General features: G+C 40.6%; 1 protein-coding gene across 29 annotated transcripts in view; it reads left to right on the top strand.

Moving 5' to 3' along the window:
- Nucleotides 1–21174, top strand: part of clasp1a (cytoplasmic linker associated protein 1a) — a 122267-nt gene that overhangs the window by 59422 nt on the left and 41671 nt on the right. For 18 of the 29 annotated variants that reach the window (XM_042000756.1, XM_042000743.1, XM_042000737.1 and 15 more), the window contains 10 exons: nt 492–584; nt 663–808; nt 1290–1425; nt 1501–1571; nt 2746–2805; nt 3224–3301; nt 3383–3550; nt 3917–3963; nt 4404–4574; nt 4938–4961. In XM_042000756.1, the coding sequence (XP_041856690.1) occupies nt 492–584; nt 663–808; nt 1290–1425; nt 1501–1571; nt 2746–2805; nt 3224–3301; nt 3383–3550; nt 3917–3963; nt 4404–4574; nt 4938–4961 (994 nt within the window). The remainder of the gene's footprint in view (nt 1–491; nt 585–662; nt 809–1289; nt 1426–1500; nt 1572–2745; nt 2806–3223; nt 3302–3382; nt 3551–3916; nt 3964–4403; nt 4575–4937; nt 4962–21174) is intronic. The other 11 variants (XM_042000760.1, XM_042000757.1, XM_042000751.1 and 8 more) reach the window with 1 other exon arrangement.

Genomic DNA, 21174 nt, shown 5'->3' with positions numbered 1-21174 from the left:
ACTCCAACGTCCTCCATCTTTTCCAGTTTTACCTGAGGATGTGAAGGCCGCTGATCTTATTTCAGACATTTTTGGTTCTCCAAAGCGTGTTAGCAGCTAAGGTGGTGCAGCAGATTGCTAGTGTTGAACTCTTCATCTGGACATCATCTTCAGCAGCTATTAGTTTGGTCCACATCCAAACTTTTAAAGCCAAAGTATCTCTAGACAACCGATACGTCTTCACGTTCAGCCTCTGCTGCAGCTTCACTATCTGAACTTTCTCCACCCATATTCAGCGCTCAGCATCTCCAGTAACAGCTGCTCCGCTGCAAGTTTAGCGGTGCAGCAGGGAAAATGGTCCCCCTATTACAGCTGCTCTAAAAGTCTTTCAGCCATGTCTCTGTTTGCTTTCCATAACCCCCTCAGCCTCGGCTAAGTTTAAACTCCAGCAGAAGTGTGGGGAAGGCAGAGAAGCGAGGCCCTGGGCATGATATCTGTGTCTGTTCCCACAGATCTACTCTAACAGGGAGTTGGAGGATCAGCTGACTAAGATCAGAGAAATGCTGTCTGATGACAAACATGACTGGGAGCACCGGGTGCTGGCGGTAAGTCCTGTTCCTCCCAAGTACAAGCTCATCAACTCGGAGCACAGGTTCATTCTTCTGCTCTTCCATCTCTTCCAGCTGAAGAAGGTCCGTTCACTCGTGTTGGCAGGGGCTGCTGAGTATGAAGGTTTCCCTCAGCAGCTGCGGCTTCTGGAGGCGCCCTTTAAGCTGTCCACTAAAGACCTGCGCTCCCAGGTGGTCCGCGAGGCCTGCATCACTCTGGGGTAAGACCAGGTTTCCCCTCTGCCACCAACCAGACCGGGTTGGAACTTGTCCACATTTCTTCCTGCCTGGATGGAACATTGAGTTGGTTACAAATAAGATGGAAACCTGAACACATGAGATTTAATGGAGGGTTTTCTCCAGTTTCTAATCAGGTTTCTAATCAGCTGAAACGGTCCTGGTGGATTCCATCAGCAGCACTGACATTAACTTCCATGTGGAACTGATGAAGTTTCGCTCTGAGAATATAACTTAAGCTAATGAACATCAGTCTTACTGGGGTGTGAAACAAGCAGCAGATAAAAACATCCGTCATCCTGATTCTAACCCTGATGGGGTGGAACAGCAGATTTACATTTAAAGAGCACCGAGGTGATGAATAGATGTCCTAGCAGAGGAAACGACACGGGACAACCATGAGATATGTGATGTATTTTCCAGTCAGGATCTCACTGTGTCGGTGTGTCTTCCTCTCTCTGTCAGACATTTGTCGTCAGTTCTGGGTAACAAGTTCGACCACGGAGCTGAGAGCGTCATGCCTACCCTGCTGAATCTAGTGCCCAACAGTGCCAAAGTCATGGCCACGTCAGGGGGGGCCGCCATCCGCCTCATCCTCAGGGTGAGAGATCCATAAACCAGCAGCTTTAACTGTCATCTGGTCTCTTAAACTCAAGTTTGTGTTTTTCTCTTCCAGCACACACACTACCCACGTCTCATCCCCATCATCACCAGTAACTGCACCTCCAAATCAGTTGCAGTAAGAAGGTAAGGAGACCCCGTTACTGGTAGAAATGAGAGGTTTTCTCATGCAGCAGCTACAGCTCAGAGGTGACACTTAAAGATAAAGATCAGCGAGTGCCTTCCCTGAAAGAGACGTTGTCTGGATGGGAGCAGATGTTGCTCTAAAACCTCCATGTACTTTCCAGCATTGATGGAGCTTCACAGATGTGGAAGCTGCCCACGCCATAGGCACTAATGCAGCCCCATCCCATCAGAGATGCAGCTTTTCACCTGTCCACTGATAACAAGCTGGATGCTCCCTCTCCTCTTTAGTCTGCAGGACACGCCGTCCATGCTTTCCACAAACTAGTTCACATCTTCATCCAGGTTTCCACTTTGCCTCAGACCATTTTAAATGAGCTTTGGTCCAGAGAAGACGGAAGAAGCTGGTTCTGGATCCTGTTCACATCTGGCTTCTTCTCTGCATGATGGAGCTTTAACCTGCATTTGTGGGTTTCAGGGTGAACTGTGTCCACAGACAGTGGTTTCTGGAAGTCTTCCTGAGTCCATGCAGTGGTTTCCAGTAGAGAATCATGTCTGCTTTTAATGTAGAAGATCACCAGCATCCAGCCTTGTCCCATGCACACAGAGATTCCTCCTGATTCTCTTAATCTTCTGATGATATTCTACACTGTAGATGGAGGATCTTCAAAGTCTGAGGAACATTTTTCTGAAATTGTTCCAGTTTTAGATCCAGTTTGTCTCAGATTGGTGAAGCTCTGTCCATCTTTCATCTGAGAGACTCTGCCTCTCTGAAATGCTCCTTTTATACCAGTCATGTTACTGACCTGTTGCCAGGTAACCTGGTTAGTTGTCAGATGCTCCTCCAGGTGTTTCTGGTTTGTACCAGGTACTTTTCCAGCCTTTTGTTGCTCCTCTTCCAACTTTTTCCATCAGATGGTGAGATGTCTCCGTTTCACCATGTGACATGTTTTTATCTTCTACTGGGAATAAAAGATGGATGATGAGATTTTGAAACCTTTGCATTCTGTTTGTATTTTTTGTATTTGTTGTTGTTTTTTGGAACTGGGGTTGTATTTAAACATGACAAACACAAACACAGCCTCCAGAACACAGCTGGGTATAAAAAGGCCGGAGGAAGTGCTCCGATGGTTTTTACGCGTCTCTGCACATTAAAACATTTTCTCTTCACTTTCAGACGCTGTTATGAGTTCCTCGACCTCATGCTGCAGGAGTGGCATACCAACACACTGGAAAGGTGAGCTCTTCATCATCTTCTTCCCCCACAACCACCAACATGAGTCGACATGGTGTGAGAGGGGGCGGAGTTATTTTGTGGGTGTTTATCTGGAGGTGATGAAGAACCGCTTCCTCTCCTCCCTCCTCCCTGTGATGGCATTTTAGCTTAGTGTTGGCTCGGTGCGCCACTGATGAGCCCCGTTAAATTAATGAGTCTGGCAAGAGCCTCAATCATCAAGATAAGGTGACTTCCCATCCCTGTTACCGTGACAACAGCAGTGGAGAGTTTAAAAAGCCTGTGAAAAACCCAGTGGGTGGCCACATTCCCTGTGGATCAGAGGGGGAATACTACTGGAAAATGGATAAAGGAAAGAATTAGTTTTCAGTAGTTCCTGGTTTCATCCTGACTTCCTCATCATGTTCCCCTACTACCCCAGGCATGTCGCTGTTCTGACGGAGACCATCAAGAAAGGCATCCATGATGCAGACTCTGAGGCCAGATCCATTGCAAGAAAGTAAGTGTTTGAAGACGCATCTCAACTTTCTTTTTCCTTTTGTTGGAACTTGGTTAAGTTTCTTCATCTCTTCCGCCATAGATGTTATTGGGGTTTCCATGGTCACTACAGTCGGGAGGCTGAGCATCTGTTCCAGGCTCTGGAGTCTACGTACCAGAAGGCCCTCCAGTCTCACCTGAAGAGCTCCGACAGCATCGTGTCTTTACCCCAGTCCGACCGATCCTCCTCTTCCTCACAGGAAAGTCTGAAGTAAGAACCATAGAACTTTTTCCCGTCGTTCCTCTTTCCTTCTCTGTCGTCCTGTCTCCCACATCATCCACATTATTAAAGTTTCTCTTTATTTGACTGAATTCATTTTTATCTGCTTATTGACTAAAACCAAAGCAGTGAGGCGATGGTCCTCTGGACTGCAGCTGCAGTATGTGCTGGTGTTTCAGGCAGTGAGCTCATCTTTCTGCCAAACAAATCATTTATTGATTGATTTAAAACTAGAAGTGATTTCATGCTGAATCGATGTGTAAAGGAACATACCGTAAACCGTGAAGCATAAACCATGATTACCTTCATGTGAACTTACATATGTGGTGTTCTTAAAGATGTTCGTCTGTTTTTCAGCCGGCCGTTGTCTGTGAAGAGCGTCATGGGAGGAAGCATCACAAGGAGTGAGTCATTTCTACTATCTTTTATATATATACGTGCATATATATATATATATATATATTGTATTGTATATATTGTTCTTAGACTGTTCAGTGATTTCTTTAATATGTCATAGATGCTGCATTTGGACCAAATCATCCCTGTAATCACCTGCTGATTCACTGATGGAAGCATTTGTTTTGACCTCGTTTACAGCTCTGATTTGTCCCTTCCACCTTTTTCTCAAATGTGTTTTACATCTAAACCACAAACATTTAGGACAAATGAAATGAAAGAGATCAAATCTTCACTGCAGTCAAATGGAACAATAACTGCATATTTATGTGGTGCTTTTTTGTCCCACAGTTAATCCCTCTCTGCTCCACAGTGGGCAGTAGATAAGTGTCGGTTAACTCTTTGAATGTGTGTTCATGGTTTGCATGTGGTTTGTGCTTTGCTCCAGGTAAGCTAGTTAGCACCAGAGTCTCCACAACCTCCGGTTCCCTCCAGCGTTCCCGTAGCGACATTGATGTAAACGCCGCCTCCAGTGCCAAGTCCCGCCTGTCCACCGTCCCTGCATCCTCGCCGTTCAGTTCTGCCGCCGCCCTCCCACCCGGATCATACGCCTCATTAGGTAACACACCATCTGTCTCAGACCTTCACTTTTACTCTGTGAACAGTTTTACTGGAGAAGTCCTGTCAGCATGACGTATGACAACATTCCTCCTGAAACCACTGGCTTTTATGGGTCTGACGTGGATGATGAATAAGTCATTAGACTGCTCTGCCAGCAGGAACTGCTTCAGACCTGCAGTAATGAGGAGGAGTGGCCTGACAGTGTGATGAAAACACAGATTTCCTCCAGTTTAAGTTAATGAGGATGAAACTGACTGTTTTCTTCTTGACTCCTCGGATTGAAACTGATAACGAAGCTTTTCTCTCTCACTAACTCAGTCCTCTTCTTCCTCTGCTGCTCCACCTCTTTAATGCTCTAAAGATGGCACTCCTGGTAAAAGTGATGGTAAGACTCGTGTGTGTGTGTGTGTGTGTGTGTGTGTGTGTGCGTTTGCACATACAGAGCGCATGTGAAGACGTTCGAGTGTGTCGTTTGTCAGGTGTCACAGACCTGTATGTTTACATCTTCCTTCATCTGTGTTCCCGTTTCCTCTTTACCCCTCGGTGGTCTTCAGTTGTGTGGAACTCTGCATGGACTGTCTGCATGGATCTCTTCCTCTGACTGTAACCTGAACTTCTCTTTCCATCGTCTCTGTTACGCAGCGGTCCGATCCGGCCGGCTTTCATCTCCTGCTTTGTTCCCTGCAGGCTTAAACTGCTGGTCCTCGTTCACCAACCTACTTACAAGCTAATTTGTTCTTAGGTCCTACTTACAAACATGAAACATGAAAACCTTCCCACCTCAGCAGAACTCTTACCAACACAGTCAGAGTTGTTTTCTGTTGTTCATTCAAACTCAAAAAGAAAATTAAAAGTCATGTTTTCAAAATTACTTTTAGTAATTTACTAAACATTTAGTTATTTGTTGCAGATGGTGTTCTAACATTTAATTTCCCTCAGTGGAAAAACAACCTGAACAAGTCGCAGTCAAAAGAGGATTTATTCTATTTGGGGTTTTCCACAAACAACAGACTTCACAAACACCAGATCCAGAAAAATCTACCTGCTGAGTGTGTTCTTCAATCATTAGAATTTACCACTTTATTACAATAACTAGCTTTAAACTACATGTAGCAGCTTTTAATCCCAGTATAAACCAGTCTGTAGCAGCTTTTAATCCCAGTATAAACCAGTCTGTAGCAGCTTTTAATCCCAGTATGAACCGGTCTGTAGCAGCTTTTAATCCCAGTATAAACCAGTCTGTAACAGCTTTTAATCCCAGTATAAACCAGTGTGTAGCAGCTTTTAATCCCAGTATAAACCAGTCTGTAACAGCTTTAATCCCAGTATAAACCAGTCTGTAGCAGCTTTTAATCCCAGTATAAACCACTCTGTAGCAGCTTTTAATCCCAGTATAAACCAGTCTGTAACAGCTTTAATCCCAGTATAAACCAGTCTGTAGCAGCTTTTAATCCCAGTATAAACCAGCGTGTAGCAGCTTTTAATCCCAGTATAAACCAGTCTGTAGCAGCTTTTAATCCCAGTATAAACCAGTCTGTAACAGCTTTAATCCCAGTATAAACCAGTCTGTAGCAGCTTTTAATCCCAGTATAAACCAGCGTGTAGCAGCTTTTAATCCCAGTATAAACCAGTCTGTAACAGCTTTAATCCCAGTATAAACCAGTCTGTAGCAGCTTTTAATCCCAGTATAAACCAGCGTGTAGCAGCTTTTAATCCCAGTATAAACCAGTCTGTAGCAGCTATTAATCCCAGTATAAACCAGTCTGTAACAGCTTTTAATCCCAGTATAAACCAGTCTGTAGCAGCTTTTAATCCCAGTATAAACCAGTCTGTAACAGCTTTTAATCCCAGTATGAACCGGTCTGTAGCAGCTTTTAATCCCAGTATAAACCAGTCTGTAACAGCTTTAATCCCAGTATAAACCAGTCTGTAGCAGCTTTTAATCCCAGTATAAACCACTCTGTAGCAGCTTTTAATCCCAGTATAAACCAGTCTGTAACAGCTTTAATCCCAGTATAAACCAGTCTGTAGCAGCTTTTAATCCCAGTATAAACCAGCGTGTAGCAGCTTTTAATCCCAGTATAAACCAGTCTGTAGCAGCTATTAATCCCAGTATAAACCACTCTGTAGCAGCTTTTAATCCCAGTATGAACCAGTCTGTAGCAGCTTTTAATCCCAGTATAAACCAGTCTGTAGCAGCTTTTAATCCCAGTATGAACCGGTCTGTAGCAGCTTTTAATCCCAGTATAAACCAGTCTGTAACAGCTTTAATCCCAGTATAAACCAGTCTGTAGCAGCTTTTAATCCCAGTATGAACCGGTCTGTAGCAGCTTTTAATCCCAGTATAAACCAGTCTGTAACAGCTTTAATCCCAGTATAAACCAGTCTGTAGCAGCTTTTAATCCCAGTATAAACCACTCTGTAGCAGCTTTTAATCCCAGTATAAACCAGTCTGTAACAGCTTTAATCCCAGTATAAACCAGTCTGTAGCAGCTTTTAATCCCAGTATAAACCAGCGTGTAGCAGCTTTTAATCCCAGTATAAACCAGTCTGTAGCAGCCATTAATCCCAGTATAAACCAGTCTGTAACAGCTTTTAATCCCAGTATAAAACAGTGTGTAGCAGCTTTTAATCCCAGTATAAACCAGTCTGTAACAGCTTTTAATCCCAGTATAAACCAGTCTGTAGCAGCTTTTAATCCCAGTATAAACCAGTCTGTAACAGATTTTAATCCCAGTATAAACCAGTCTGTAGCAGTTTTTAATCCCAGTATAAACCAGTCTGTAACAGCTTTTAATCCTAGTATAAACCAGTGTGTAGCAGCTTTTAATCCCAGTATAAACCAGTGTGTAGCAGCTTTTAATCCCAGTATAAACCAGTGTGTAGCAGCTTTTAATCCCAGTATAAACCAGTCTGTAACAGCTTTTAATCCCAGTATAAACCAGTCTGTAACAGCTTTTAATCCCAGTATAAACCAGTCTGTAGCAGCTTTTAATCCCAGTATAAACCAGTCTGTAGCAGCTTTTAATCCCAGTATAAACCAGTCTGTAACAGCTTTAATCCCAGTATTAACCAGTCTGTAGCAGCTTTTATTCCCAGTATAAACCAGTGTGTAGCAGCTTTTAATCCCAGTATAAACCAGTCTGTAACAGCTTTTAATCCCAGTATAAACCAGTCTGTAGCAGCTTTTAATCCCAGTATGAACCAGTCTGTAGCAGCTTTTAATCCCAGTATAAACCAGTCTGTAGCAGCTTTTAATCCCAGTATAAACCAGTCTGTAACAGCTTTTAATCCCAGTATAAACCAGTCTGTAGCAGCTTTTAATCCCAGTATAAACCAGTGTGTAGCAGCTTTTAATCCCAGTATGAACCGGTCTGTAGCAGCTTTTAGTCCCAGTATAAACCAGTCTGTAGCAGCTTTTAATCCCAGTATAAACCAGTCTGTAGCAGCTTTTATTCCCAGTATAAACCAGTCTGTAAGAGCTTTAATCCCAGTATAAACCAGTCTGTAGCAGCTTTTATTCCCAGTATAAACCAGTCTGTAACAGCTTTAATCCCAGTATAAACCAGTCTGTAGCAGCTTTTAATCCCAGTATAAACCAGTCTGTAACAGTTTTAATCCCAGTATAAACCAGTCTGTAGCAGCTTTTAATCCCAGTATAAACCAGCGTGTAGCAGCTTTTAATCCCAGTATAAACCAGTCTGTAGCAGCTTTTAATCCCAGTATAAACCAGTCTGTAACAGCTTTTAATCCCAGTATAAACCAGTGTGTAGCAGCTTTTAATCCCAGTATAAACCAGTCTGTAACAGTTTTAATCCCAGTATAAACCAGTCTGTAGCAGCTTTTAATCCCAGTATAAACCACTCTGTAACAGCTTTTAATCCCAGTATAAACCAGTCTGTCGCAGGTTTTAATCCCAGTATAAACCAGTCTGTAGCAGCTTTTATTCCCAGTATAAACCAGTGTGTAGCAGCTTTTAATCCCAGTGTAAACCAGTGTGTAGCAGCTTTTAATCCCAGTATAAACCAGTCTGTCGCAGCTTTTAATCCCAGTATAAACCAGTCTGTAGCAGCTTTTAATCCCAGTATAAACCAGTCTGTAGCAGCTTTTAATCCCAGTATAAACCAGTGTGTAACAGCTTTAATCCCAGTATTAATCAGTCTGTAGCAGCTTTTATTCCCAGTATAAACCAGTGTGTAGCAGCTTTTAATCCCAGTATGAACCAGTGTGTAACAGCTTTTAATTCCAGTATAAACCAGTCTGTAGCAGCTTTTAATCCCAGTATGAACCGGTCTGTAGCAGCTTTTAATCCCAGTATAAACCAGTCTGTAGCAGCTTTTAATCCCAGTATAAACCAGTCTGTAACAGCTTTTAATCCCAGTATAAACCAGTCTGTAGCAGCTTTTAATCCCAGTATAAACCAGTGTGTAGCAGCTTTTAATCCCAGTATAACCCAGTCTGTAGCAGCTTTTAATCCCAGTATAAACCAGTCTGTAGCAGCTTTTAATCCCAGAATAGACCACTCTGTAGCAGCTTTTAATCCCAGTATAAACCAGTCTGTAACAGCTTTTAATCCCAGTATAAAACAGTGTGTAGCAGCTTTTAATCCCAGTATAAACCAGTCTGTAACAGTTTTTAATCCCAGTATAAACCCGTCTGTAGCAGCTTTTAATCCCAGTATAAACCAGTCTGTAACAGATTTTAATCCCAGTATAAACCAGTCTGTAGCAGCTTTTAATCTCAGTATAAACCAGTCTGTAACAGCTTTTAATCCTAGTATAAACCAGTGTGTAGCAGCTTTTAATCCCAGTATAAACCAGTGTGTAGCAGCTTTTAATCCCAGTATAAACCAGTGTGTAGCAGGTTTTAATCCCAGTATAAACCAGTCTGTAACAGCTTTTAATCCCAGTATAAACCAGTCTGTAACAGCTTTTAATCCCAGTATAAACCAGTCTGTAACAGTTTTTAATCCCAGTATAAACAAGTCTGTAGCAGCTTTTAATCCCAGTATAAACCAGTCTGTAACAGATTTTAATCCCAGTATAAACCAGTCTGTAGCAGCTTTTAATCTCAGTATAAACCAGTCTGTAACAGCTTTTAATCCTAGTATAAACCAGTGTGTAGCAGCTTTAAATCCCAGTAGAAACCAGTGTGTAGCAGCTTTTAATCCCAGTATAAACCAGTGTGTAGCAGCTTTTAATCCCAGTATAAACCAGTCTGTAGCAGCTTTTAATCCCAGTATAAACCAGTCTGTAACAGCTTTAATCCCAGTATAAACCAGTCTGTAGCAGCTTTTAATCCCAGTATAAACCAGTGTGTAGCAGCTTTTAATCCCAGTATAAACCAGTGTGTAGCAGCTTTTAATCCCAGTATAAACCAGTCTGTAGCAGCTTTTAATCCCAGTATAACCAGTCTGTAGCAGCTTTTAATCCCAGTATAAACCAGTCTGTAGCAGCTTTTAATCCCAGTATAAACCAGTCTGTAACAGCTTTTAATCCCAGTATAAACCAGTCTGTAGCAGCTTTTAATCCCAGTATAAACCAGTGTGTAGCAGCTTTTAATCCCAGTATAACCCAGTCTGTAGCAGCTTTTAATCCCAGTATAAACCAGTCTGTAGCAGCTTTTAATCCCAGTATAAACCAGTCTGTAGCAGCTTTTAATCCCAGTATAAACCAGTCTGTAGCAGCTTTTAATCCCAGTATAAACCAGTCTGTAGCAGCTTTTAATCCCAGTATAAACCAGTCTGTAACAGCTTTTAATCCCAGTATAAACCAGTCTGTAGCAGCTTTTAATCCCAGTATAAACCAGTGTGTAGCAGCTTTTAATCCCAGTATAAACCAGTCTGTAGCAGCTTTTAATCCAGTATAAACCAGTCTGTAACAGCTTTTAATCCCTAGTATAAACCAGTCTGTAGCAGCTTTTAATCCCAGTATAAACCAGTCTGTAGCAGCTTTTAATCCCAGTATAAACCAGTGTGTAGCAGCTTTTAATCCCAGTATAAACCAGTCTGTAACAGCTTTTAATCCCAGTATAAACCAGTCTGTAGCAGCTTTTAATCCCAGTATAAACCAGTCTGTAACAGCTTTTAATCCCAGTATAAACCAGTCTGTAGCAGCTTTTAATCCCAGTATAAACCAGTCTGTAACAGCTTTTAATCCCAGTATAAACCAGTCTGTAGCAGCTTTTAATCCCAGTATAAACCAGTCTGTAACAGCTTTTAATCCCAGTATAAACCAGTGTGTAGCAGCTTTTAATCCCAGTATAAACCAGTCTGTAACAGCTTTTAATCCCAGTATAAACCAGTGTGTAGCAGCTTTTAATCCCAGTATAAACCAGTCTGTAACAGCTTTTAATCCCAGTATAAACCAGTCTGTAGCAGCTTTTAATCCCAGTATAAACCAGTCTGTAGCAGCTTTTAATCCCAGTATAAACCAGTCTGTAGCAGCTTTTAATCCCAGTATAAACCAGTCTGTAACAGCTTTTAATCCCAGTATAAACCAGTCTGTAGCAGCTTTTAATCCCAGTATAAACCAGTCTGTAACAGCTTTTAATCCCAGTATAAACCAGTCTGTAGCAGCTTTTAATCCCAGTATAAACCAGTCTGTAACAGCTTTTAATCCCAGTATAAACCAGTCTGTAGCAGCTTTTAATCCCAGTATAAACCAGTCTGTAACAGCTTTTAATCCCAGTATAAACCAGTCTGTAGCAGCTTTTAATCCCAGTATAAACCAGTCTGTAGCAGCTTTTAATCCCAGTATAAACCAGTCTGTAGCAGCTTTTAATCCCAGTATAAACCAGTCTGTAGCAGCTTTTAATCCCAGTATAAACCAGTCTGTAGCAGCTTTTAATCCCAGTATAAACCAGTCTGTAACAGCTTTTAATCCCAGTATAAACCAGTGTGTAGCAGCTTTTAATCCCAGTATAAACCAGTCTGTAGCAGCTTTTAATCCCAGTATAAACCAGTCTGTAGCAGCTTTTAATCCCAGTATAAACCAGTCTGTAAGCAGCTTTTAATCCCAGTATAAACCAGTCTGTAGCAGCTTTTAATCCCAGTATAAACCAGTCTGTAACAGCTTTTAATCCCAGTATAAACCAGTCTGTAGCAGCTTTTAATCCCAGTATAAACCAGTCTGTAAGCAGCTTTTAATCCCAGTATAAACCAGTCTGTAGCAGCTTTTAATCCCAGTATAAACCAGTCTGTAGCAGCTTTTAATCCCAGTATAAACCAGTCTGTAGCAGCTTTTAATCCCAGTATAAACCAGTCTGTAAGCAGCTTTTAATCCCAGTATAAACCAGTCTGTAGCAGCTTTTAATCCCAGTATAAACCAGTCTGTAACAGCTTTTAATCCCAGTATAAACCAGTCTGTAGCAGCTTTTAATCCCAGTATAAACCAGTCTGTAACAGCTTTTAATCCCAGTATAAACCAGTCTGTAGCAGCTTTTAATCCCAGTATAAACCAGTCTGTAACAGCTTTTAATCCCAGTATAAACCAGTCGTGTAGCAGCTTTTAATCCCAGTATAAACCAGTCTGTAGCAGCTTTTAATCCCAGTATAAACCAGTCTGTAGCAGCTTTTAATCCAGTATAAACCAGTCTGTAAGCAGCTTTTAATCCCAGTATAAACCAGTCTGTAGCAGCTTTTAATCCCAGTATAAACCAGTCTGTAACAGCTTTTAATCCCAGTATAAACCAGTCGTGTAGCAGCTTTTAATCCCAGTATAAACCAGTCTGTAGCAGCTTTTAATCCCAGTATAACCAGTCTGTAGCAGCTTTTAATCCAGTATAAACCAGTCTGTAGCAGCTTTTAATCCCAGTATAAACCAGTCTGTAGCAGCTTTTAATCCCAGTATAAACCAGTCTGTAGCAGCTTTTAATCCCAGTATAAACCAGTGTGTAGCAGCTTTTAATCCCAGTATAAACCAGTCTGTAACAGCTTTTAATCCCAGTATAAACCAGTCTGTAGCAGCTTTTAATCCCAGTATAAACCAGTCTGTAACAGCTTTTAATCCCAGTATAAACCAGTCTGTAGCAGCTTTTAATCCCAGTATAAACCAGTCTGTAGCAGCTTTTAATCCCAGTATAAACCAGTGCTGTAGCAGCTTTTAATCCCAGTATAAACCAGTCTGTAGCAGCTTTTAATCCCAGTATAAACCAGTCTGTAGCAGCTTTTAATCCCAGTATAAACCAGTCTGTAACAGCTTTTAATCCCAGTATAAACCAGTCGTGTAGCAGCTTTTAATCCCAGTATAAACCAGTCTGTAACAGCTTTTAATCCCAGTATAAACCAGTCTGTAGCAGCTTTTAATCCCAGTATAAACCAGTCTGTAACAGCTTTTAATCCCAGTATAAACCAGTCTGTAGCAGCTTTTAATCCCAGTATAAACCAGTCTGTAACAGCTTTTAATCCCAGTATAAACCAGTCTGTAGCAGCTTTTAATCCCAGTATAAACCAGTCTGTAGCAGCTTTTAATCCCAGTATAAACCAGTGCTGTAGCAGCTTTTAATCCCAGTATAAACCAGTCTGTAACAGCTTTTAATCCCAGTATAAACCAGTCTGTAGCAGCTTTTAATCCCAGTATAAACCAGTCTGTAACAGCTTTTAATCCCAGTATAAACCAGTCTGTAACAGCTTTTAATCCCAGTATAAACCAGTCTGTAGCAGCTTTTAATCCCAGTATAACCAGTCTGTAGCAGCTTTTAATCCCAGTATAAACCAGTCTGTAGCAGCTTTTAATCCCAGTATAAACCAGTCTGTAAGCAGCTTTTAATCCCAGTATAAACCAGTCTGTAGCAGCTTTTAATCCCAGTATAAACCAGTGTGTAGCAGCTTTTAATCCCAGTATAAACCAGTCTGTAGCAGCTTTTAATCCCAGTATAAACCAGTGTGAAGCAGCTTTTAATCCCAGTATAAACCAGTGTGTAGCAGCTTTTAATCCCAGTATAAACCAGTCTGTAACAGCTTTTAATCCCAGTATAAACCAGTCTGTAACAGCTTTTAATCCCAGTATAACCAGTCTGTAGCAGCTTTTAATCCCAGTATAAACCAGTCTGTAACAGCTTTTAATCCCAGTATAAACCAGTCTGTAGCAGCTTTTAATCCCAGTATAAACCAGTCTGTAACAGCTTTTAATCCCAGTATAAACCAGTCTGTAGCAGCTTTTAATCCCAGTATAAACCAGTCTGTAGCAGCTTTTAATCCCAGTATAAACCAGTGCTGTAGCAGCTTTTAATCCCAGTATAAACCAGTCTGTAGCCACTTTTAATCCCAGTATAAACCAGTCTGTAATAGCTTTTAATCCCAGTATAAACCAGTCTGTAGCAGCTTTTAATCCCAGTATAAACCAGTCTGTAGCAGCTTTTAATCCCAGTATAAACCAGTCTGTAACAGCTTTTAATCCCAGTATAAACCAGTCTGTAGCAGCTTTTAATCCCAGTATAAACCAGTCTGTAGCAGCTTTTAATCCCAGTATAAACCAGTCTGTAACAGCTTTTAATCCCAGTATAAACCAGTCTGTAGCAGCTTTTAATCCCAGTATAAACCAGTCTGTAGCAGCTTTTAATCCCAGTATAAACCAGTCTGTAGCAGCTTTTAATCCCAGTATAAACCAGTCTGTAACAGCTTTTAATCCCAGTATAAACCAGTCTGTAGCAGCTTTTAATCCCAGTATAAACCAGTCGTGTAGCAGCTTTTAATCCCAGTATAAACCAGTCTGTAGCAGCTTTTAATCCCAGTATAAACCAGTCTGTAGCAGCTTTTAATCCCAGTATAAACCAGTCTGTAGCAGCTTTTAATCCCAGTATAAACCAGTCTGTAACAGCTTTTAATCCCAGTATAAACCAGTCTGTAGCAGCTTTTAATCCCAGTATAAACCAGTCTGTAACAGCTTTTAATCCCAGTATAAACCAGTCTGTAGCAGCTTTTAATCCCAGTATAAACCAGTCTGTAAGCAGCTTTTAATCCCAGTATAAACCAGTCTGTAGCAGCTTTTAATCCCAGTATAAACCAGTCTGTAAGCAGCTTTTAATCCCAGTATAAACCAGTCTGTAGCAGCTTTTAATCCCAGTATAAACCAGTCTGTAGCAGCTTTTAATCCCAGTATAAACCAGTCTGTAGCAGCTTTTAATCCCAGTATAAACCAGTCTGTAACAGCTTTTAATCCCAGTATAAACCAGTCTGTAACAGCTTTTAATCCCAGTATAAACCAGTCTGTAACAGCTTTTAATCCCAGTATAAACCAGTCTGTAGCAGCTTTTAATCCCAGTATAAACCAGTCTGTAGCAGCTTTTAATCCCAGTATAAACCAGTCTGTAGCAGCTTTTAATCCCAGTATAAACCAGTCTGTAACAGCTTTTAATCCCAGTATAAACCAGTCTGTAGCAGCTTTTAATCCCAGTATAAACCAGTCTGTAGCAGCTTTTAATCCCAGTATAAACCAGTCTGTAGCAGCTTTTAATCCCAGTATAAACCAGTCTGTAACAGCTTTTAATCCCAGTATAAACCAGTCTGTAGCAGCTTTTAATCCCAGTATAAACCAGTCTGTAGCAGCTTTTAATCCCAGTATAAACCAGTCTGTAACAGCTTTTAATCCCAGTATAAACCAGTCTGTAGCAGCTTTTAATCCCAGTATAAACCAGGTCTGTAGCAGCTTTTAATCCCAGTATAAACCAGTCTGTAGCAGCTTTTAATCCCAGTATAAACCAGTCTGTAAGCAGCTTTTAATCCCAGTATAAACCAGTCTGTAGCAGCTTTTAATCCCAGTATAAACCAGGCTGTAGCAGCTTTTAATCCCAGTATAAACCAGTCTGTAGCAGCTTTTAATCCCAGTATAAACCAGTCTGTAGCAGCTTTTAATCCCAGTATAAACCAGTGTGTAGCAGCTTTTAATCCCAGTATAAACCAGTCTGTAACAGCTTTTAATCCCAGTATAAACCAGTCTGTAGCAGCTTTTAATCCCAGTATAAACCAGTCTGTAGCAGCTTTTAATCCCAGTATAAACCAGTCTGTAGCAGCTTTTAATCCCAGTATAAACCAGTCTGTAGCAGCTTTTAATCCCAGTATAAACCAGTCTGTAGCAGCTTTTAATCCCAGTATAAACCAGTCTGTAAGCAGCTTTTAATCCCAGTATAAACCAGTGTGTAGCAGCTTTTAATCCCAGTATAAACCAGTCTGTAGCAGCTTTTAATCCCAGTATAAACCAGTCTGTAAGCAGCTTTTAATCCCAGTATAAACCAGTCTGTAGCAGCTTTTAATCCCAGTATAAACCAGTCTGTAGCAGCTTTTAATCCCAGTATAAACCAGTCTGAAAGCAGCTTTTAATCCCAGTATAAACCAGTCTGTAGCAGCTTTTAATCCCAGTATAAACCAGTCTGTAGCAGCTTTTAATCCCAGTATAAACCAGTCTGTAGCAGCTTTTAATCCCAGTATAAACCAGTCTGTAGCAGCTTTTAATCCCAGTATAAACCAGTCTGTAGCAGCTTTTAATCCCAGTATAAACCAGTCTGTAGCAGCTTTTAATCCCAGTATAAACCAGTCTGTAGCAGCTTTTAATCCCAGTATAAACCAGTCTGTAGCAGCTTTTAATCCCAGTATAAACCAGTCTGTAGCAGCTTTTAATCCCAGTATAAACCAGTCTGTAGCAGCTTTTAATCCCAGTATAAACCAGTCTGTAGCAGCTTTTAATCCCAGTATAAACCAGTCTGTAGCAGCTTTTAATCCCAGTATAAACCAGTCTGTAGCAGCTTTTAATCCCAGTATAAACCAGTCTGTAGCAGCTTTTAATCCCAGTATAAACCAGTCTGTAGCAGCTTTTAATCCCAGTATAAACCAGTCTGTAGCAGCTTTTAATCCCAGTATAAACCAGTCTGTAGCAGCTTTTAATCCCAGTATAAACCAGTCTGTAGCAGCTTTTAATCCCAGTATAAACCAGTCTGTAGCAGCTTTTAATCCCAGTATAAACCAGTCTGTAAGCAGCTTTTAATCCCAGTATAAACCAGTCTGTAGCAGCTTTTAATCCCAGTATAAACCAGTCTGTAGCAGCTTTTAATCCCAGTATAAACCAGTCTGTAGCAGCTTTTAATCCCAGTATAAACCAGTCTGTAGCAGCTTTTAATCCCAGTATAAACCAGTCTGTAGCAGCTTTTAATCCCAGTATAAACCAGTCTGTAGCAGCTTTTAATCCCAGTATAAACCAGTCTGTAGCAGCTTTTAATCCCAGTATAAACCAGTCTGTAGCAGCTTTTAATCCCAGTATAAACCAGTCTGTAGCAGCTTTTAATCCCAGTATAAACCAGTCTGTAACAGCTTTTAATCCCAGTATAAACCAGTCTGTAGCAGCTTTTAATCCCAGTATAAACCAGTCTGTAGCAGCTTTTAATCCCAGTATAAACCAGTCTGTAGCAGCTTTTAATCCCAGTATAAACCAGTCTGTAACAGCTTTTAATCCCAGTATAAACCAGTCTGTAGCAGCTTTTAATCCCAGTATAAACCAGTCTGTAAGCAGCTTTTAATCCCAGTATAAACCAGTCTGTAGCAGCTTTTAATCCCAGTATAAACCAGTCTGTAGCAGCTTTTAATCCCAGTATAAACCAGTCTGTAGCAGCTTTTAATCCCAGTATAAACCAGTCTGTAGCAGCTTTTAATCCCAGTATAAACCAGTCTGTAGCAGCTTTTAATCCCAGTATAAACCAGTCTGTAGCAGCTTTTAATCCCAGTATAAACCAGTCTGTAGCAGCTTTTAATCCCAGTATAAACCAGTCTGTAGCAGCTTTTAATCCCAGTATAAACCAGTCTGTAGCAGCTTTTAATCCCAGTATAAACCAGTCTGTAGCAGCTTTTAATCCCAGTATAAACCAGTCTGTAGCAGCTTTTAATCCCAGTATAAACCAGTCTGTAGCAGCTTTTAATCCCAGTATAAACCAGTCGTGTAGCAGCTTTTAATCCCAGTATAAACCAGTCTGTAGCAGCTTTTAATCCCAGTATAAACCAGTCTGTAGCAGCTTTTAATCCCAGTATAAACCAGTGTGTAGCAGCTTTTAATCCCAGTATAAACCAGTCTGTAGCAGCTTTTAATCCCAGTATAAACCAGTCTGTAGCAGCTTTTAATCCCAGTATAAACCAGTCTGTAGCAGCTTTTAATCCCAGTATAAACCAGTCTGTAGCAGCTTTTAATCCCAGTATAAACCAGTCTGTAGCAGCTTTTAATCCCAGTATAAACCAGTCTGTAACAGCTTTTAATCCCAGTATAAACCAGTCTGTAACAGCTTTTAATCCCAGTATAAACCAGTCTGTAACAGCTTTTAATCCCAGTATAAACCAGTCTGTAGCAGCTTTTAATCCCAGTATAAACCAGTCTGTAACAGCTTTTAATCCCAGTATAAACCAGTCTGTAGCAGCTTTTAATCCCAGTATAAACCAGTCTGTAGCAGCTTTTAATCCCAGTATAAACCAGTCTGTAGCAGCTTTTAATCCCAGTATAAACCAGTCTGTAGCAGCTTTTAATCCCAGTATAAACCAGTCTGTAGCAGCTTTTAATCCCAGTATAAACCAGTCTGTAACAGCTTTTAATCCCAGTATAAACCAGTCTGTAGCAGCTTTTAATCCCAGTATAAACCAGTCTGTAACAGCTTTTAATCCCAGTATAAACCAGTCTGTAACAGCTTTTAATCCCAGTATAAACCAGTCTGTAGCAGCTTTTAATCCCAGTATAAACCAGTCTGTAGCAGCTTTTAATCCCAGTATAAACCAGTCTGTAGCAGCTTTTAATCCCAGTATAAACCAGTCTGTAGCAGCTTTTAATCCCAGTATAAACCAGTCTGTAGCAGCTTTTAATCCCAGTATAAACCAGTCTGTAGCAGCTTTTAATCCCAGTATAAACCAGTCTGTAGCAGCTTTTAATCCCAGTATAAACCAGTCTGTAACAGCTTTTAATCCCAGTATAAACCAGTCGTGTAGCAGCTTTTAATCCCAGTATAAACCAGTCTGTAACAGCTTTTAATCCCAGTATAAACCAGTCTGTAGCAGCTTTTAATCCCAGTATAAACCAGTCTGTAGCAGCTTTTAATCCCAGTATAAACCAGTGCTGTAGCAGCTTTTAATCCCAGTATAAACCAGTCTGTAGCAGCTTTTAATCCCAGTATAAACCAGTCTGTAGCAGCTTTTAATCCCAGTATAAACCAGTCTGTAGCAGCTTTTAATCCCAGTATAAACCAGTCTGTAAGCAGCTTTTAATCCCAGTATAAACCAGTCTGTAGCAGCTTTTAATCCCAGTATAAACCAGTCTGTAGCAGCTTTTAATCCCAGTATAAACCAGTCTGTAACAGCTTTTAATCCCAGTATAAACCAGTCTGTAACAGCTTTTAATCCCAGTATAAACCAGTCTGTAGCAGCTTTTAATCCCAGTATAAACCAGTCTGTAGCAGCTTTTAATCCCAGTATAAACCAGTCTGTAACAGCTTTTAATCCCAGTATAAACCAGTCTGTAGCAGCTTTTAATCCCAGTATAAACCAGTCTGTAACAGCTTTTAATCCCAGTATAAACCAGTGTGTAGCAGCTTTTAATCCCAGTATAAACCAGTCTGTAACAGCTTTTAATCCCAGTATAAACCAGTCTGTAAGCAGCTTTTAATCCCAGTATAAACCAGTCTGTAGCAGCTTTTAATCCCAGTATAAACCAGTCTGTAGCAGCTTTTAATCCCAGTATAAACCAGTGTGTAGCAGCTTTTAATCCCAGTATAAACCAGTCTGTAGCAGCTTTTAATCCCAGTATAAACCAGTCTGTAGCAGCTTTTAATCCCAGTATAAACCAGTCTGTAGCAGCTTTTAATCCCAGTATAAACCAGTCTGTAGCAGCTTTTAATCCCAGTATAAACCAGTCTGTAGCAGCTTTTAATCCCAGTATAAACCAGTGTGTAGCAGCTTTTAATCCCAGTATAAACCAGTCTGTAGCAGCTTTTAATCCCAGTATAAACCAGTCTGTAGCAGCTTTTAATCCCAGTATAAACCAGTCTGTAACAGCTTTTAATCCCAGTATAAACCAGTCTGTAGCAGCTTTTAATCCCAGTATAAACCAGTCTGTAGCAGCTTTTAATCCCAGTATAAACCAGTCTGTAGCAGCTTTTAATCCCAGTATAAACCAGTCTGTAGCAGCTTTTAATCCCAGTATAAACCAGTCTGTAGCAGCTTTTAATCCCAGTATAAACCAGTCTGTAACAGCTTTTAATCCCAGTATAAACCAGTCTGTAGCAGCTTTTAATCCCAGTATAAACCAGTCTGTAGCAGCTTTTAATCCCAGTATAAACCAGTCTGTAGCAGCTTTTAATCCCAGTATAAACCAGTCTGTAGCAGCTTTTAATCCCAGTATAAACCAGTCTGTAGCAGCTTTTAATCCCAGTATAAACCAGTCTGTAGCAGCTTTTAATCCCAGTATAAACCAGTCTGTAAGCAGCTTTTAATCCCAGTATAAACCAGTCTGTAGCAGCTTTTAATCCCAGTATAAACCAGTCTGTAGCAGCTTTTAATCCCAGTATAAACCAGTCTGTAGCAGCTTTTAATCTCAGTATAAACCAGTCTGTAGCAGCTTTTAATCCCAGTATAAACCAGTCTGTAGCAGCTTTTAAATCTCAAGTATAAACCAGTCTGTTAACAGCTTTTAATCCCAGGTATAAAACCAGTCTTGTAGGCACTTTGAATCCCAGTAATAAAACCACCAGTGCTGTAAGCAGCTTTTAATCCCAGTATAAACCAGTCCTGTAATTTAATCCCAGTATAAACCAGTCTGTAGCAGCTTTTAATCCCAGTATAAACCAGTCTGTAACAGCTTTTAATCCCAGTATAAACCAGTCTGTAGCAGCTTTTAATCCCAGTATAAACCAGTCTGTAGCAGCTTTTAATCCCAGTATAAACCAGTCTGTAGCAGCTTTTAATCCCAGTGTAAACCAGTGTGTAGCAGCTTTTAATCCCAGTATAAACCAGTCTGTCGCAGCTTTTAATCCCAGTATAAACCAGTGTGTAGCAGCTTTTAATCCCAGTATAAACCAGTCTGTAACAGCTTTTAATCCCAGTATAAACCAGTCTGTAGCAGCTTTTAATCCAAGTATAAACCACTCTGTAACAGCTTTTAATCCCAGTATAAACCAGTGTGTAGCAGCTTTTAATCCCAGTATGAACCAGTCTGTAGCAGCTTTTAATCTCAGTATAAACCAGTCTGTAGCAGCTTTTAATCCCAGTATAAACCAGTGTGTAGCAGCTTTTAATCCCAGTATAAACCAGTCTGTCACAGGTTTTAATGCCAGTATAAACCAGTCTGTAGCAGCTTTTATTCCCAGTATAAACCAGTGTGTAGCAGCTTTTAATCCCAGTGTAAACCAGTGTGTAGCAGCTTTTAATCCCAGTATAAACCAGTCTGTAGCAGCTTTTAATCCCAGTATAAACCAGTGTGTAGCAGCTTTTAATCCCAGTATAAACCAGTGTGTAACAGCTTTTAATCCCAGTATAAACCACTCTGTAACAGCTTTTAATCCCAGTATAAACCAGTCTGTAGCAGGTTTTAATCCCAGTATAAACCAGTCTGTAGCAGCTTTTATTCCCAGTATAAACCAGT

Source organism: Melanotaenia boesemani, chromosome 12 (genome assembly GCF_017639745.1).
Source record: "Melanotaenia boesemani isolate fMelBoe1 chromosome 12, fMelBoe1.pri, whole genome shotgun sequence".
Taxonomy (NCBI): domain Eukaryota; kingdom Metazoa; phylum Chordata; class Actinopteri; order Atheriniformes; family Melanotaeniidae; genus Melanotaenia; species Melanotaenia boesemani.
Note: the sequence above shows the minus strand (reverse complement) of the source record. Positions and strands in the feature narration are given on the sequence as shown.